The sequence below is a fragment of the Passer montanus genome, unplaced genomic scaffold (genome assembly GCF_014805655.1).
Source record: "Passer montanus isolate IOZ18808 unplaced genomic scaffold, ASM1480565v1 scaffold11, whole genome shotgun sequence".
In the NCBI taxonomy this organism is placed as follows: domain Eukaryota; kingdom Metazoa; phylum Chordata; class Aves; order Passeriformes; family Passeridae; genus Passer; species Passer montanus.
Window position 1 is genome coordinate 13,165,928 of NW_024357613.1, and position 18,276 is coordinate 13,184,203.

The 18,276-nt window shown below is 36.7% G+C and overlaps 1 protein-coding gene across 1 annotated transcript in view; it reads left to right on the forward strand.

Moving 5' to 3' along the window:
• Window positions 1-18,276, forward strand: part of ME1 (malic enzyme 1) — a 156,041-nt gene that overhangs the window by 82,690 nt on the left and 55,075 nt on the right. Inside the window, exon 6 of the mRNA XM_039727504.1 lies at window positions 4,303-4,406. Coding sequence (XP_039583438.1) covers window positions 4,303-4,406 — 104 coding nt within the window. The remainder of the gene's footprint in view (window positions 1-4,302; window positions 4,407-18,276) is intronic.

Genomic DNA, 18,276 nt, shown 5'->3' on the forward strand with positions numbered 1-18,276 from the left:
GAAATTTCAGTCTTGTGGAACAAAAATAAAAGTTTAGAATATGCAACTTTTCTGGAGAACAGAAACCCTCCTTTGTGCACCAGCCCTTCCCCAACCTGTTAAAAGTGAGACAAGAAAGTTAGAAAAATAATTTAGAGTGTATTAATGTAAGAAAATATTAAGACTTGAAAAAGCAGTGGCCTCTCCCTGGTGTTTTTGGTAACTGTGTGCCCTGTTAGATGAACCATGCTCTGAAATGTGTTTAATTTCTGGCATGTGGCATGTCTTTGTCCCAAAGCTTCAGATGTCCCATGCAAACACAGTCCTCTTTTAGCTCTGTAACTGTGGCTCTAGTGCAGATCATTTCCCATTGTAGAGCTGCTGGAGGGTTTTGGCATTTTACTGGCGGGGGGTTAGCTGCTACTCTGAATCATTACCGTACACCAAACACTGTCTAGGTAGCACTGATTCTGAACTATCAGTTCACAGGTTCTGAACTATCTCTGCTCCATCTTTGTCTGTGGAAAGACTCAGGGTCTTGCAGATGTTCCCCTACAATTTTCCATGAAGCTGTTCACTGAAGTATGTATTCATTCCAAAGAAACATCTCAGTGCCAAGTTTGGGAATAAATTACATTTCAGTGTGTTTATGCTCAACTGATGAAATATTTAAATGTACAGTTTTCTGTTTCTCACTGGTTTGGCTTTTGTAGCTAAATTAGAGCCAGGTGCACAGCTCAGCCTTGCTTGAACTTTGATGGTTTGCTGATCTCTTTCAGTAAGATGGCATAAACGATTTGCCTTTTTCTTAAAACCCCCAAAGGTCATTACAGTTTTAATGTGCTCGGATAGTGCTTTAAAGAACTCGTTATTTTGCACATCTAATTCTAAATAGATCTACCTGATATTTCCACTACCACTACTAGAACTTTAAATAAGAAGCTCTTTATTCTTAGAAAACACTATTTCTGTTAAAGCTTGAATATACCACATTGGTAAACCTAAATGTTTCAGAACTCTTTTTTAGTCTTAGAATAAACATGTCTAAAAATAAGCTGGCATCAACTTTTTCAGTGTCGTGTGATATGCATAACAAACCCACTAACCTGGAAAAATGAGTTATGTTTTGAGGGAGATTTGATTTCCAAAAGAACAAAACAAAGTTTAAGCTTTGACAACAAGCTAGGTCACAAAAGAAACCCAAGTCATTGAGGAAAAGTACCTAATCATCATGTCAGTTTGACATACTCGATTGTATGACGGAACTTCTTTTTTTGGTAATCTGTTTTGAAAGCCATGAAATAGTTGGTAGCAAATGTTAATCTCTCAAGATGTGTGAACCCTCTAAGAAAAACAAGCACCACGGTCCTGGTTTGCATGGTGTTGACCTGAATAAGGGGATAATGTGCTTAAGCAGCTTATTCATTCTTCAGCGGCCTTTGGAAAGGGAGCGGCTCCACAATGGTTCGCCACTCAGGGCGCAGACGTGACCACTGTTCTTTTCACTTGCTGAATGTTTCATTCTTTTGTGTCCGCCACGGGTTTCTTCATACGTTGCTCCAAACAGGACCATGAAGGAACTTTTTGGGGCTATTTCATGTCAAACTGTAACGTTTGTTAAGCAGAATGCACTGAGCTGTAAAGGAATTCTGAACTCTGAGTATATAGCTGGCCAGGCTTTTCATCGGAGATGTGTCACTGAATTAATTGTCTCTGCTTGTGAGACTTCCCAGGCTAGAGGTTTATAAACACTCCAGAAACACTTTAATAATTGTTTTAAATATTTCACATTAAATTTCAGCATTGAAGATAGGTGAATAAACTCAAGCAGTAATCCTGTAAATGAAACTGCATTGGAGTTCTGAGTTTTTGTGTTGACTATAGATTTAAATGCTCACAGACATTTCTATTTTCTATTAAAAATTTCATGAAAAGTGCAGAAGTAGCAAAAGGACTGTAAGAGCCTGTGTATGTTTAAAGGCGGACCCATGGTTGGTTTAGCACTTTTTGAACAGAGTAATGTGATGCCTGTTTCTCTTGAACTTTCACAGAATCACTGCCCATCTAAACTGCCTTCTTGAGGGAATCAGACTGATTCAGTCTGGCTGCAAAGTGTTTTAGAAACATGTCTTCAGAATTTAAAAAATAAAGGGACCAAAAAATAATTTTTTTGCACTTTGAGCATTGTTTTATAAAATGAGAAAACAGACATTGCTTAATGAAAAGCTTGTGGAAGCTCTTTGAAAAGAGCAAATCAGTTTAGGAAGAAAAATTAGGGGAGTTGGAAAGGGATTAAGTTCTTTACTCTGAATTGGACAGTGGAACATGCGGTATCCATGCAGAAGACATGGAATTGCAGAAGCCCACTGGCATGGAAAACTGCAGCAATGGGATTTTAGAAGTGAGATTGCTGTTTTTGAGTCCTACTGTGATGTTCCTGAGGGAGGCTCCTGAGGCTTGGCAGTTCTTCTTTCCAGCCTTGTGTGCTCAGTCTGATGAGAAGTGTGAGACAACTCATATGGGCTCTCCAAAATTGCCTGAAGATTTCCTGTTGTTAAAAAGTTAATTTGCACTTTGTGGGAATTAATCTCTCAGATATATAAATTTATCCTTGATTTTTCAGGTTTTCTTGAGGTTATTTTAACTAGACCAACTCAAACTGGAAATGAAAAAATAATTTCAGAAATAGTTCTTGACTATAAAGTTTGAAGTGATTATATCAAAACAAGAGACTATACAAAAGAGAAAATTATGTTGACAGATATCAGATCAAACTCTTGCCAGTTTTTCCTGCAGTATCTAGAATAGGTACAGAATTATTATTTTGATTTTGCTGCTAGACTATTAAGGATAATGTGAATACACAGGCAAAATTATTTCTGAAAAAAATGTACGACTTAGACATGAATGCTACAGTGTATTGGTGAAGGGAATAAATAAAATACAGTGTAATGATGTCACCTTCACTTACAAAGTAATTTTAATTTTGAGCTTTATTCGTGTTTCACTTCAAAAAGCTGAACTAACAACTTCTAAATAGCCGTAAGTAATGTATTACAAATTGTTCTGAATTGGTGATTAATTTAGCAAGTTTTATTTACAAGAAAATTCAGCTTTTAAACCTGCTTGAATTTTTCAAACATTCTAATCTTATTTCTTTACATCTTTGTGGAAGTGGAGAGAAGAAGCTGGGATGGGAATGTAGGCACTTCTCTAAAATTCAGAAATCGTATTTCTGTTTCCCAGTCTGGGTCAAGGAAGAGAAAGCTTTCCAGACTTTTTGCTTCATTTTGCATTCTAAAGAGTCTCTCTTGGAAAGGCAAGTTGGTCTGTATTTTTCTATACAATGTTTTTCTAGTTAAAGCTGATGTACAAAAAATTTCTGCTACCCTGTTGAGTTTACAAATTGTTTTTGGGTGAAAAATGTTTAGTCAAGCTTCTGACCTATTCTGCAAGCTGTTTGGGCATGTGTGGGAGGATTGCACATTATATACAATGGGGAAGTTAGCTTATTTGTTTTCAGAGGCATGTGAGAAATAATAACAGTGTCTTTATACCTGAGTTCCTGGGAAAGCCAGTGGAGGTGTGACACGTGCTGTGGGAAAGTACAAATTTAGCAATTAATAAGTTATAATTTAGAAATACATCAGGCCTTCTAGTAATGAAGACATGGAGTGATACAGGCTTAGTGTTTTTATGGGAAGTATGGATCATAAAGCTAAAGAAGAAAGAAGTACAAGATTTAAGCATAGGCAAATTCAAAAATCATATCCAAGTGATGGAACATGGATAGCTGAAATGAAGAATTCTAGAATATCAACTGATAATCTAATAAGTTTGGAAGGAAAAGAGAAAGGGTTGGTTATGTTATGGCATATTAAATTTTAGAAAACTGAACTTTTTCTGGGTATCTGCTCATCAACACAGTTGAAATTATGCACGCTGGGAGAGATTTGTGAAAAAATTAAGGGATATGGCTTTTTTTAAATGTCAGTACTTTCAGGATATAAAAGAAAAATTGAAAATTACTTATTAAAGCTTTAAAAGATACTTTTGAAACCTGAGGTTTCAGAGTAAACTTTACTTTTTCACTTGGGAACTATACACTTGCTTTGAGACTAGGGTATCTCTTTTCCTTGATAAAATGGGTGTTTCTTTAATCTCTATGTTTCTTTGGTCTTAATGTAGAGGTGGATAAATTGATATGTACTTCATATGCTTCAGTTAATCCTCAAACACTGTATTTTTGTCCCCTTCTTATTAACTAAGAGTGTAGTATGGTAACTTGCTCATGTAATATTTCAAACTTTTTTTTTTGAACAGACATTGCTGAATGATCCTTTGTATATTGGGCTGAGACACAAGAGAATTAGAGGTCAAGCCTACGATGATCTTCTTGATGAATTCATGGAAGCTGTGACTGCAAGGTAAGTGATATATCTGTGCTACTTATTGAGGAATTCCACTGTGAACTCCATCTTGAGAGAAATAAAGGTCAGTAGCTTATGAAAAGACAACAGAGTTGTTAGGTGCCAGATAATTTTTTTTGAGCATAGTATTTTATGAATTTATAACTGCCTTAGGTATTTACCTTCAATATTGCTGTTTCATTACTTGTATGGGCAGTAAAATTCATCTGGATATAACTAGTCTTTCAAACTTCCTTTTCAAGATTTATATTGTTAAATATTTGCCTTATAATTTTCTGTGCCTAGTGCTGTGCCTACATGATCTCTGTCTCTGTGATTTCATACATGAGATGTGAGCAGCCCTAAAGAAGTTGTCATACTTGGAAACCCCTGCCTCTGCCCCCACCAAACCTATGACAGGACTAACTTTTCAGTGTTTTAATTTTAAATGTCGTGGTGTTCGTACCAAGTCAGGTCTTTCACTGCTTCTCTTTTTATATACAGAAAGTAGTTAAATTTATTATTAGACTGTGATGCATGAAATAGTTCTCCTTGTCTTATAACACGTCTTTTAACACATTTGGTCATAGTTTCCTTGTTTGTTAAAGTATTTTGAGTTCTAGCTCTGCCTTCAATGTGTATGTCTGAAATAGCTCAGCTGCCAGGATCATTAGAGGAATGTGTTTTCTGCATGTGCCTCCCAAAGGTGAGGCTGAGCTGTGGAACCTGGAAATGCTTTCCAGCTCCTCAGTCTTGCCTTGTGCCCCACCTGCATGTGAGACCTTACCTGAACATACACAACTTCTGTTCTTTCTTCTTGGTTGTTGTGCAAAAGAAACTTGGTCAAGAAGTGGTATTAATTTCTGTGCCTGAAACCCATATTCTTTCATGTACTACTCATACTCTTCCCCATCATCCCCACTGCCACTCCTTTGTTCATAATCTCTTACGGAAGTTGCTGCTGTGACTCTGTCCTATTGTATGCTTACTACTCTGCTGAATAACACTGCAGATAACATTGATGAACCCTTCTAACAGAGTAACCTCCCTAAAAGAATGTTTAGAGCACTAGAAATTGCTCTGTGGTCTGTGTTTTGAGAATCTCTAGCATAATGCATTCTCTAACTTGCCCTTTCTTTAAAATGAACCACTGTTCTTCATACTAAAGGAAATAATCAGAGTCAAGCAGAAGATCATCTCAGTAATGTTTGAAGGTCTGGTTGACATGCACTTTTTACTTAAAAGTCTTTAAAGCTCTGTAATTTTGAGCAATTTGTGTTTGCTTGACCTTCAGAAAGATCACTTTGTTCTCAGCTAAATCTGTCATGGTCAGCAGTGGTTGAAGTTCATGTTTGAAGTGGAACACTTAAAAACTGTAATTCCAACTTTGCATGGTTTACTTGTGAATTGTTTTGCCTGTAGTGTGACAGGCAAAACATTGAGATACCCATTTACAAAGGTGAAGGGAAAAGTGATGTAGTGAAATCCAAATTGAATCCAATTGCTCAATAATTTTACATTTCCTTAAATTCAGATTTGTGTTTAAAGTGCTGCTGGCAGACTTAGCACTTACAGCTGATTCTGGTATAGCAGGTCTGACTATTAAACATGCAGGTCATGATTCCCTTTACAAACATTGTGGTGATCTAGGTAATTGTATACTTTGGTTACATGATAGTTATTTTTTCCTTACGAAAGTTTCTATTGTGTTTTTCCTCTTTTCACTTTTCTTGGCCTTCTGTTTCACTGAGGGAATATTTGCTTTGCTAATCTTAGGTGCATGTTTGGTCTGTTATATTTTATGTTAGTCATATTTATTGTTAGTTATTGCCATGGTGCTCCAAAAGAAGCTTTCTTATTTAGCACTGCCTAATCAGTTCTGGGAATGGGATAAATTCTGGTGAAATCTGCTGTCATGGTGTTTTTAGTATGTCTCCAAGACATACATAATCATGAATATTGTAAAGCACGAGGCTGTCGTGTATTTTTAATAAGTTTAAATTAAAGATAGAGTGATGACAGATATTTTCAAGTCAGAAAGCTATGTGAAATACCTATTTTGGATCTTTTTCATCTTCATAATTCTCCAGAAAGGCCAAATGCTAACAGAAGTGAGAGCCAGGTTTTAGCAGCATTGCCTGGGAGCAAGAAGGAGTGGGCAGCAGTACAGGGTGGTGCACTCTATACAGGCTTTTTATTGGCTTCCAGGGAACTTTCCTAGATGTCATCTTGAATGATTGTTAAATTTTGAAAATCTATATTTTTATAAATTTTTATGCAGCACAATTTATAGTGTTTCATGTTGAAATGTCACCTTTATACAATGAATGGCATGATAATAAAGAAAATACTTTATATAAAGGTATAGTTTCATCAACTGCAATACTTTCCTCCTTCTCAGCCTCTGCTGATATTCACCCTAAAAAAAGTTCCACTTATGAAACGAAATTGTTTATGAAATAGTCAGGATTAAAAGAAAAGGAAACCCCAAACCAAACCAACAAACCCAAAACATAAACTAATCATTACTAAAAGATTTTGGTACAGTATCCAGTGTGCTATCATGGCAGAATGGAACTAGTACATTATAATTTTTCCCAGATGAGGGAAGGCAGAAACATACGGAAAGTATCTGGATTTCTGGTGACAAAAATCCAGTGAACAGCTTTTATTTATTCACATACATACACATTTATCTGATTATTTATTTATTACTAGTGCCAGCAGCTACCTTCTCTGAGGGCAGATACTATAATTTCTCTGGGCATTACCAGGTGGTAATGCTTTTGTATCAGTGTAGTAATTTAGTGGAACAAAAATATTCTAAGTGGCAGGAATATTTTATGACAGGAGAAAAAGATGGACAGTTGTCTTCATCAGTGAAGAACATAATACCAACTGGAATTCAGAAACGTTTAAGTTTCTGCCCTGTGGAGAAATGGGTCATAAAACATTTTATACAGACATGTAAATTTTTTCCAAATGACAAGTTGTTCTTAAATGTCTATGTTTACAGAGGAAACTTTGAGAGGAGGGATTGCTAAACAACACTTTGGTAGCTGGGATTGATCCACCAAAGCTTCCTGTGTAACCAGAGAAAATAACTCTGTTTTTATTCCAGTTACTCTTTCTTTTCTGCTTGACTGTGATGATGCAAAGATAAATATATCAATGGCCAAGAGGTATTCATGTACAACAGTGAAAGGATTATGGAAATGCTTGAGGGGAAAATATGTAGAATGGAGACGGAACAAGAAATGAAAGGAGAGGAAAAAAGCATCTTTTCAATAACAGGGACTTGAATTTCCTTGTCTAATGCAAGGAGGAGATTTAAAGAGTATGGAAATTTTTTTTCCATTTCAAATGATATTTCATTTTCACAAATCTGGTAAAGTTGACTCCACCCTGAACCCTCATCAGAATGTCAGAGTAGGGAAGAACAGCATCCTACCAGCTTGTTTTCTGCTTCAGATCACCCCCAACAGAAGTCATTATAGTGGGCAGGGAGAATACTGACTTGCACCTCTGGCCTATGAACAGATAGGAAACTTAGAAAATGGAAAGAATCTGGTGGAATTTCCATACATTATTTCCTTGCCTACCTACGACAACCCCAAAGAGCTGGATGGAATTATTCCTCTGTTAAGACCTAAACCCTGTGGATTTGTGATGTGTATGACCAGCCCCGTATCACTGAGATTCTTTCTCTCTGTGTGCAATGGTAAGTTTTCATTACACTCCAAGATACAAATAAAAGTGGTGGACCGTTGAAAAGTAATGCCATGTGTTGTTTACGTTCTCTTCTAAAATGATATTTTGATTAAATCCTTCCCCATTCTTTTTATATGCTTTTCTCAAGTTTGTGAGCTATAAACCAAGCTGCTGACAATTGCAATTCACTGTGTTCCATCCTAAATTACCACGATGTAGTCATTATTCCTCATTTGCCTGATTACATTATTCACAGATGGTAGCAGTATTTCATTTCACTTCATGTACTACTTTAAAGCAGTGTTTTATGGTAAATATGGTTTAGCTAACTTTGAGAACAACTGTAAAAGCAATATGTCCACAGAATCAAAATAGAAAAATATTTTAATAGCTGTTTTCATTTAGATTACACTAGAATATAGTTCAATTTGTGACTAAATTAATTAATTAATACAGGCCTTACTTTTGGCAAGAGACTATACTGGCAAGAAGTCAACTTAAAAGGTGCATATAGCTGTGCATTATTAAGGGAGTGCTTGGACCACATGGTCATTCTGACAGTATGTCCAAGCACAGGTTGTGGGAGCATTGGTGCCTCTGTCCTCTTTTGCACTGTAGTGGTGCAAGACCAAGACTTACATCGTGCCTCTATGTTTCCCATATTGATCAAGCTAAAGTGGCTGTCAGAAAGTGTGCAGAAGAAATGTTGCTGCAACAACTCCCTCCTATGGCAGACTTAGTGAAGATCCTTCTGTACAGAGATTTTTTCCCCTCATTGGGACTTAGGCCCTTTGAAGCAATTTTTCAAGTCTGTGACTACCTCCTCCTTCCACCACGCTGTGAATATTAACTTCCTAATGAGGATCACTGTGGATAGCAGGAAGTGAGAAAGGTGTGTCCTTTGGCAGGGCCTGTAGGCTGCCTTGACTACAGCTACAATTGCTCTTTGAACCTACTCTCAATTCCTTCCTGTGCTTACAACTGAGTCTCATTTCCAGTCATTGATGGGTTTGTGTTCTTCCTGAAACTACCTGGGTCCAGGCTTCCTTGCTCACCTAGACTCTCAGGTGGACTTTTTTATACTCACAAGATAAGACCATTCAGAAGGCTCCTTGGCTTGACTATTAGAAAAGGCTCTTGGACTAAAAAAAAAACCTACATTGTGGTTTTAAACAAGGAACTGTTTCTTTGGATAATGGACAGTGGAAGAGGAAAACTCAAACAGTTTTGTAATCAGGGTTTATTTTGTTATAATAGGTCAAGCAACTTTGATGGTTTGCCTGAGGAGAATCTGTAAAATCTGTAAATTTTGTGATTAACCATGATGACTTGTAACTGATTCCAGTTTGTGACATTTAAATTGTCAACAGATGATGCCACCTACAGGAAGCTTGTTGAGGAACTCTGAATCACTCCCCAGGTTGCAGTGCTTAGTGGGGTACCCTGCTTGGAATTGTCCTCACCTGCCTGTGTAGGAGAAAAAGAGAAGTAAACTAACTGTACTGTGTGCATCCCGTGATGGGATGCCTGTGTGCACATTTGGCACTCCTTCAGTTGCCAGATCCAGGGAACTCTGACATGGAGGAAAGAAGACTTGGTAGAAGACATCTGCTTTTGTGTGTTCCATTATATAAGGGGGAGTAGGTTAATTAATTCACTCCTAGTAGAAATATCTTTATAAATGCATCACAAAAAGAAGAATGTAGGCAAGCAATTTTGTTGGTTGGTTGGTTTGGTTTTGTTATTTAGTACCTTGTATCCTTCTTCCCTTTCCTGTTGGTTCATTTAGTGGTTAAATCATATATGGTTGCTGGAAATGTTACAAATATATGCTCTATGGACTTCCTGGATGCAGTAAGTTGTATAAGGAAAAGTGAGTCTGTCAGTGAAGCAAAATCATAGCAGGATAGACAGAACCTAATCACATCAAGTTTATTTGCAGAGAGAAACCTATTAGTGTTTGTGGTGCAAGACTTTAGAGAAGTTCTTAGCAAAGATCAGCAGAGGAGCCTTGAAAAAATAAAACCTCATTAATCCTTTAAAGAAAACAAAAAGTAACACAATCCTCAAATATGGTACTGAGAGGGAAGGCTGTTGTTTTGGGATAACATAGAGAAAGTGGAGGAATATTTTAGTATTTTTAATATGCCTCTTGTACCAAAACTGAATCTGTAGCTCAAATTGGATGTATTCATGTATTCTAATAATGCTTAATTATGTCCCAGACTTGCTGCGGCCATTCAAAACTCAAGAATTGTAGAACATGCTGTTCCTAGTCTTTTCTTCTCCAAACTATTTTAGAAAGGGATTTTTCAAATGGAAAAGGCCTGGATAATCTCAGTTACTTTCCTTCATCTTTTATAGCTCCAGCAAATGGTGGGCAGCATTCCCAACAGAAGTTAGCTGGTGCACTGTATTGTAAATGGAGTGAATGTTGATTTATTTGAATAATTTGTGGGAGTGTAATATTTTAACAAGGTTTATATTGTTGTTACGGAAGTACAGTAGTTTTCCAGGCTGTCAGAAGCAGCAGTTTCTTTTTTTTTTTAACTTTTTCTTTTATTTTTTCCCCTTTTGGAAACTCTAGTAAAGTTAAATATCAAAAGTTTGGCTTCAGTTCACATCACAATGCAGTAAATTATCTGTCCCTTTTATCCCAGCTCTGTCTCTTTCCCACTAGAAGTCAAGAAGTATTTCTACCTATATTGCAGCTCTCAAGAAAACTTTCAGTCACTGACAGTCTGGCTAATTGGATTTCAATACCTCAGTGCTTCATCTCTCTTTGGTCCTTTACCTCTACCAGAGACCAACACTGCTGTGCTTTATTCAGAGTATGCCACCCAAACTGCTGCTGCTGAGATTGCTGATCCATGGCAGTGGATCAGCCCGTGTCCATGGGTGCCTCTGCTGCCTGGTTGCCTACAAATAGTAAGCCATTAACAAATACCACTGACATAACCTATTCATCATTTGGTTGTTACTGACTGGTTTTGCCACTGGCTGACTTAGCAATAAACCATCATGGCTCGCTGTTCTGTATGTCAGACACTTGCAAATTGCTGTATAACTGCATTTTTATACAATTTTTCATTGCAGTTGTATCCTTTTTAAATAAAATATACCATGAGAGAATAGAGACATTGCCATGGATCTTCGGTGTTTATCTTAGAACTGAAGTTTAGATTTTTTCATGCCCAAGTATAATTTTATTTTAAGTGTTATCATCACTGTATTAAAAATTAAGAGTGACATTAGCCAAAGAGTTATAGTCCCAGATTAGGCAAATAAGTGTCTTGCCAGAATTTAATTATCGATGCTCCTTGAGATTGTTGCAAGACAGGGCACTTGCTAGACTCAACAACTTTTTTTTTTAGTCTTCCTAGGAAAATTGCAGTGGAAACTTCAGTGGCTTCCCTGGCCATCCTACAATCCTAGCAGTATTCCATATGTCCTTGCCTAGCCATGTAGTGTGCTGAAATGTGGACAAACAGCACTTCTGAAAATCAGGATACTTCTCTTTTGGTGCTTAAATATGGATTTCAATGCTGACTTGTAAAATGCAAGTATTTAACTGTATACTGAGGTTATGGCTGTGTTAATGTTTCAGCTGTGCAAGCCTTGTCATATGAACTCTTTGCCAGGATTGTGGGACTGGGATTCAAAAGCATTCCAGAGCTGAATTCTGGAGTTGTATACATTATCAGTTGAATGCTGGGAACTGCTTCACTCCTTCTGTCCCTGCAGTCTCTCTATACCAATTTCATGCCAATAAAGCAAACTGAGAGCTTGCTTAATTGAATGGAGCTAAAGACTGATGCTCTTAATTGCAACATCACACAATTGATTCATTTCACTGATTCATTGTTGTTTTTTTAATCTGGAGGTAAGGAGACAGTATTTGGTATCCACAGAATTTTTTATCCTTTTTGGAAATTCCAGATTCACATCTTATTTTTGCATTAGCAATCACTGGTGTTTATAAACCGCTGTAAAAAATATTACCCATGGCTGAAAAATGCAATCTGACACTTCAAGCCCACTACCATATGTAAGTGCAGTCAACTGACACTTTGCAGACACTCAACAGTGCTGCCGGTGCTAAGAACTTCTGAATAAATCACATTATCTGTTAAGCTAATGTGTTTGTTTAATTGCAAAACCATGAAAGTTCTTTGCAGTTCTGTAAGTGAATTTATTTTAATAACTAGATTTTGGAGTTCCAAAGGAACTGATTATATCCCCAGCAACAGATAATAATCATCTGGTAGGTCATCTTTATATGACTGGGGGTGTATATGAGAGAAAAAAAAGAACGCATTTTGAAAAGTAGACTGGGGTATGAGTGATTGAAAGATCCTTTTTTCTTAATCCTATGTTTTTAGATCTTCCTTATAATGTGGTGGGAAGTATACCTACTGCTCTCCCTGCATTGGCTCCTGCAGAAGAAAAGTCTTCACTGTTTTATCTCTGGTACCATGTCACTGATATTTCTCCTTTTAAAAATGGGGTCTGACTTTGTACAAAACCAGAAAGCTGTCCATTTCAAACATTATACTTTTGAAACAGTGAGAGAATAATTAGTGAAGTGCACTTCAGAATTTGGTGGATTTTATCATCAGAGTTCATTGTTCATGTACTTGCTGATCTGCAGTAAGCCTAAATGGTTACTGGAAAGAGATTGCTGGCAGGGATTGTTCAAAATGAACTACGCAGCATTTAATAAAAATGGAGTTAAGTACTGCTAGAAAAAGTAAAACCTCCTTTCTAGAATCACAGAACCATAGATGATACTATTTCTGAAATACTGAGGATGTATAAATTTAATTTGATTATAATTGCTTTGTGATTAATTTCTACTGCTATAAGTAAATTATTTCTTTTTTTTTCCTCTCCTTATTTTAAAAGACCTTGGTGGAATAGATATTTGGGATCTTTGCTCTTTCTTGGGATAGAGCTCTGATCTATGAATTTTGTTTCTATCTCTGAAACTATGTACAGGAGTTATTCTTCCTTCAACAGAACACATGAATAGGAGCAGGCTTATTTGTGTCTGCTAGATAGACTGAGATGTTGTGACAGTTACTAGTAATGGAAGAGTCGTCAAATCTGAAGAGAAACTGCAGGAAAAAAACAGTGCATGAAGAATTTATCTAGTGTTAATTTCAGGTAGTGTAAGTGCTTTGCAAATGTTTAATCAGCTTATTTTTTGCCTAGATGTCATCTGTGTTTGTGGTCCCATATATGAGAACAGAAAACACTTGTGCAAGTCTCTGAAATTCTACAATTCTCATAGTAACCTCACATCTCATGTGCTTTAACTAACCATGAGAATCTCCAAATTTAGCAATAATATTTAAGTCCACTTTCTTACATATATTTTGGTTCTGCACCATTAAAATGAATGTATTTATTTATTTAGCCTTTTTTCAGTAGCTGCAATTCTTTCACTAAGCCGTAAGCTGCCACAAAGAATTTATCTAGTGTTAATTTCAGGTAGTGTAAGTGCTTTGCAAATGTTTAATCAACTTATTTTTTGCCTAGATGTCATCTGTGTTTGTGGTCCCATATATGAGAACAGAAAACACTTGTGCAAGTCTCTGAAATTCTACAATTCTCATAGTAACCTCACATCTCATGTGCTTTAACTAACCATGAGAATCTCCAAATTTAGCAATAATATTTAAGTCCACTTTCTTACATATATTTTGGTTCTGCACCATTAAAATGAATGTATTTATTTATTTAGCCTTTTTTCAGTAGCTGCAAAATAGAAAGCCTGTCTTGTTAGAGGTTTTGCATTTGGCAGCCCTGGAGTCACCTGAAAACGTATGGAGTCCGTTTCTCTGGCAGGATATCGTGATCCAGACATTAAGAGATAATTTTACACTATCAAGTTTTTATTAAAATGTTTGATTACAGTCTTGCCTTCTGAAAAATTAATTATAATATGAGCACGTTTGATTTCTGAAATGCTACATTTCTTCGGCTGTGAGACAACAGTGATTCTACTGAAGTTATACTGGGAAAACAGTTAGTTAAATAATTCATCCTTCACATTTATACCAGCTGGTTTAAAAATGCCATAACAGATATAAAGGAATGCTTTTTAAAATTTGTTAATTATCCTAAATTTGTATAAAAGGAGTGGTTTTTCAGTTTAAGCTAGGCTACACAGTCTAAGGACTTGTTTTCTTTTCTTTGCCAGAAAAGTATAGAAGCTGTAAATTATATATGGAAAATATTTTTAAAGAATGATATTTTTGGGATAAGAGAACTGAGTGCAGCTGGTTTTGTATATTTTCCAAATCAGATTTCAAAATGGGAACCAGCTGCTCATCTGTAGCTGTTAACTAAAATGCATGGTGGCCATTTTTGAAATGATATATGTGATAAGTACTGGGTATGATCCTGATGTCAAATTCAGCTGCACAGCCTCACTTAATCGCCGCAGCACCTTCAAATGCTGCAGGCCCATAGCCTAAAGACACTTAAGTGACTTGTTGGCAAAAAAATCCAGAATCAAGGAGCAGATCATGGTGTATAGAATCCACTGTGCATTTTTAACCAGCATTCTACCTGAATTACTCAGCCTCTTGCAGCTGTGCTGCTCTATTGCATTAACAGACACCTCCAGCTGGGCAGACGGCTCCTAAGAATTGGTCTCTGGACATAAGAGCTGGCACTGCTGTGCTTTTGTTCCAGATGCCTTCTCCATTGAGCTCTACTGGCAGAGCTGTTTTGATGATGTCTGGTAACCATCATTCTGCTTCTCTGGATTTTGGTTGTATTAAAAACTCCATTATTCTTTTATTTTGTAACTGCACCTATTGGTATAAAACCATATTATGGAGAAAACTTTAAAGTAGAAGACAAGGAAGTAGATATTTCATACAACTTTAGGTATGCAGGACAGAATAAGGTGCTAAACCAAATTTTTTTTGCTCTGTATTTGGGAGCAGGAGGTCAGGTGGTCAAGAACAAGGAGCTAATATGAATATAAACAGTTGACGAGGTCAACAGAGCTATAGGGTTTTCTTATTTGAGGCTTGGCAGCAGTTTTGGCTCACAAACCAGAGGTAATGTCAAGGAACCACTTAACAGAATGTGGGACAAACAGATTTTTGACAAAGAACATAATCTGCACTCCAAAGAAAACCACTAAACCACAAGTTTTAGCTTGAATAAATACTGCCACGGTTTTCAAATTTCATCTCATTTTTGTTGCCTTGTCTTCTTTCTGTGTTAGAAATCCTGATGTGATTGGAAAAAATGGGAAAATTCACCTAAGTTACATTTTTTGGCTGATAACACAGCAGTGTTGCTGATGGAGGTTTTAAGTCATGTTCTGTGCCCGAGTATTTGAAATTATTGTTTTGCGTGTAGGTGTTTTAGTGGGGTTTCAGGTATGTAATTGAACTGCACTGATATAAAGTACGCAAGGTGGTAAATATGAAATCAGAGTTTGAAGAGACTTTTAAACAAATACTCAGTTCTGTAAGGTAAAACCTACATGTGAAAAATGAATATTAACTAAACTGCCCAGGATGTTGAGGTTTTTTTCATTATTCTCCTGGGTTACAGAAGTGTCCTTGAAGCAGTTGAATAATTCCAAGAGAAATGGCCAAGGCTAACTTCTGCTTCTTCACACACAAGTGTTATTTTAAAAAAGGCCTCAAACTCCACTCCTGTGTTCAGTTCTAGAAGTTAAATGTGGATGTATAGTACAAACAGTAGTAAGAATCTCATTTAGATAAGAATGGCTAGAATGGAAAGCAGTTCCATTTTGAATGTAGTTATTTTAATTGGAAAAGAAAATGTTTTAATTTTGCTCCATTTTTGGTAGTATAATGCTTTTGAAATAGAAGGGCCTAACTTTTGGCAGAACTAGGATGCAGGAAAACAATTGCTAGCATTCTACTCACTTGTCAGTCATAAAGTAAGAGTGTGCTATGAACTAATTTTGAAGTTCTGAGCAGCACTCATGGTACCATAATACACCTGGCTTAGAGTGCTTTTGTCATTGTGAAATGTTATGCAGTTTATAGTAACTATAGACTTAACGACCATCTGTGCTAAGGACACTCTTCACTTTCATCACCTGACACTGGGATTCAGACTGTGCCTGTGGTTGAAGACTGCTTAAATGTCACATTTACAGGAAACTGAGTTCCTTCATTTTTATTAAGGTTAACATTTGATTTTTTTCTTACTTATTTATTAGTGATTAAAGTCCAGTGTTCTGCTGCTCAGAGGTGTCAGCTTGAAACTCCTAATGCAGACATGACTGCAGTATCCTCAGAAAGAGGATGTGATAAGACATGGTCCTCTGCTGGGAAAAATCTTATGCTTTCTTTTTGTATGCTTTCCTCTTGTGTGTGCTGTGTGAGGCCATCAGTGGGTCTTTTCTTCTCTAAAGTGAGGTTCCTGGCTGCAAGGATCATGATGAGTGTGGGAACTACACCAGGGGAACTACACCACCACTGCAACTTCTATCCCAGTGATGCTGTGGATTAAGGATAGTGAAGGCATCTGAAAAACCCATCCAAAACCCAAACCAAAACCAGAGTAAAAAAGTCATTTGCCAGATTTTGTGTATTCAAGCAGGTTTTTTCCCCTAATATTGTATAGAACTTAGTTAGGTTTTGAATGTCATGACACAATTTTATGTGGTCTGTTTGAATTTTTTTCCTTCCTTGGTGGGGCAGGAGTAGAAGCTTTTAAAGACAATAACTTCGTCTGGTGTGATGTGTCTTGGATGTTTTTTGCTTAACATGGCAGCAATTTACCTCACTGGTAAATGAGAACATGAACCCCACTTCTCTCTGGATGGGTTTGTTCAATCCTAATCCCACCCATGTTCTTAGCCAATTTTGTTCTCACCTATAATTATCTCTAATCCCTTTTTTGTCACAGCTGTTCTCTCTTTTATATTTCCCTGGGTTCCTGATGTGCAGTTCTAAGTCAGGTTTTCTAAATGCATTGTCTTGGTTATTTAATGACTTTGTTTCATGATCTCCTGACTTCTGTTGTCTCTGTCATGCTCTGGCTGGCTGCTGTTATGTCCCATGTCCTTGGTTCCTTGCTCGGTTCTGTCATAGCACACCACAGTTCCCGCTCTTCCCCTATTAAGGGATAAACAGATGATAAGCAACAATTGCTGATTTTCAGCTTCATTAATACTTCCTTGCTATCACTGTCCTCACTAAAAATAAGGAATACTTAAATAGTTTTTAGAACTGTTTTTGTAGATCACTCTAGCATCCCAAGTTTTGCTTCTAAAACTTTGTCCCAAATGGGATGTCAATTAAGTATTTAGTAACATTGCTAAGTACAAAGGACTCAGCAAGATACTATCTTTATAGTCTTATTTTAGAGTGATTAATACATTGTTTGTAAGAAAGAGGAGACAGTTTCTTCCCACAAACATCTGTTTATGATTTAAATTCTGCAAAATATCCAAAAAAAAGCTGTGTGGTGAATACAGACTCAGAACTTTCGCCACGTATCCTACTGTCCCAAAGACTGCTCCTATACTACTATTAATTTTGTTAGTATCATTCCAAATCTGTTATATATCACTAAACAAAAATGAAAAGTAAAAACATGGGGACTATTTTTGTAGATGATATGTAATATATGATTAATCTTGCAACATAAAATTACAGTCAAAAGTGTATTGTCATTATGAGTGAGTTTTACTGTAAATAGATGGGAATATATTTGAAAAAGGTTTGCTCCACATGCCTTTTTTCCTTTTTTTGCCTGTGGATCTGTTCCTTTCCAGTGACAGACCACACCTGTTTCCCATGTAACAACCATCTGGTCTTAATGCTAGGGATGCAGCCCCCTTTTTTCGCTTGCTCAGTCTCTTCCAGTTAGATCTGCTTGGTCAAGTAGTGGCATGCAGAGCTAATTTGTTTAGAGGGAACCAGATAAACATTAAATTTTGCACAGCCTTACTTCTGCACCAGCAAGCTTTTTTGTATTTCCCTAGCCATCTCTTGTAGGAAAGAGAAGCACATTATCTCAATGTTTTTGGGTAATGGCCTTAATAATATGCCTTGACTTATGGTCAGCCCTGAGGTAATAATCGAATAGATGATTACTTAGAATAGATGATACCTATAGGTCCCTTTCAACTGGAACTATTCTATTTTCTGTGAGCTTTGGCTCTGTT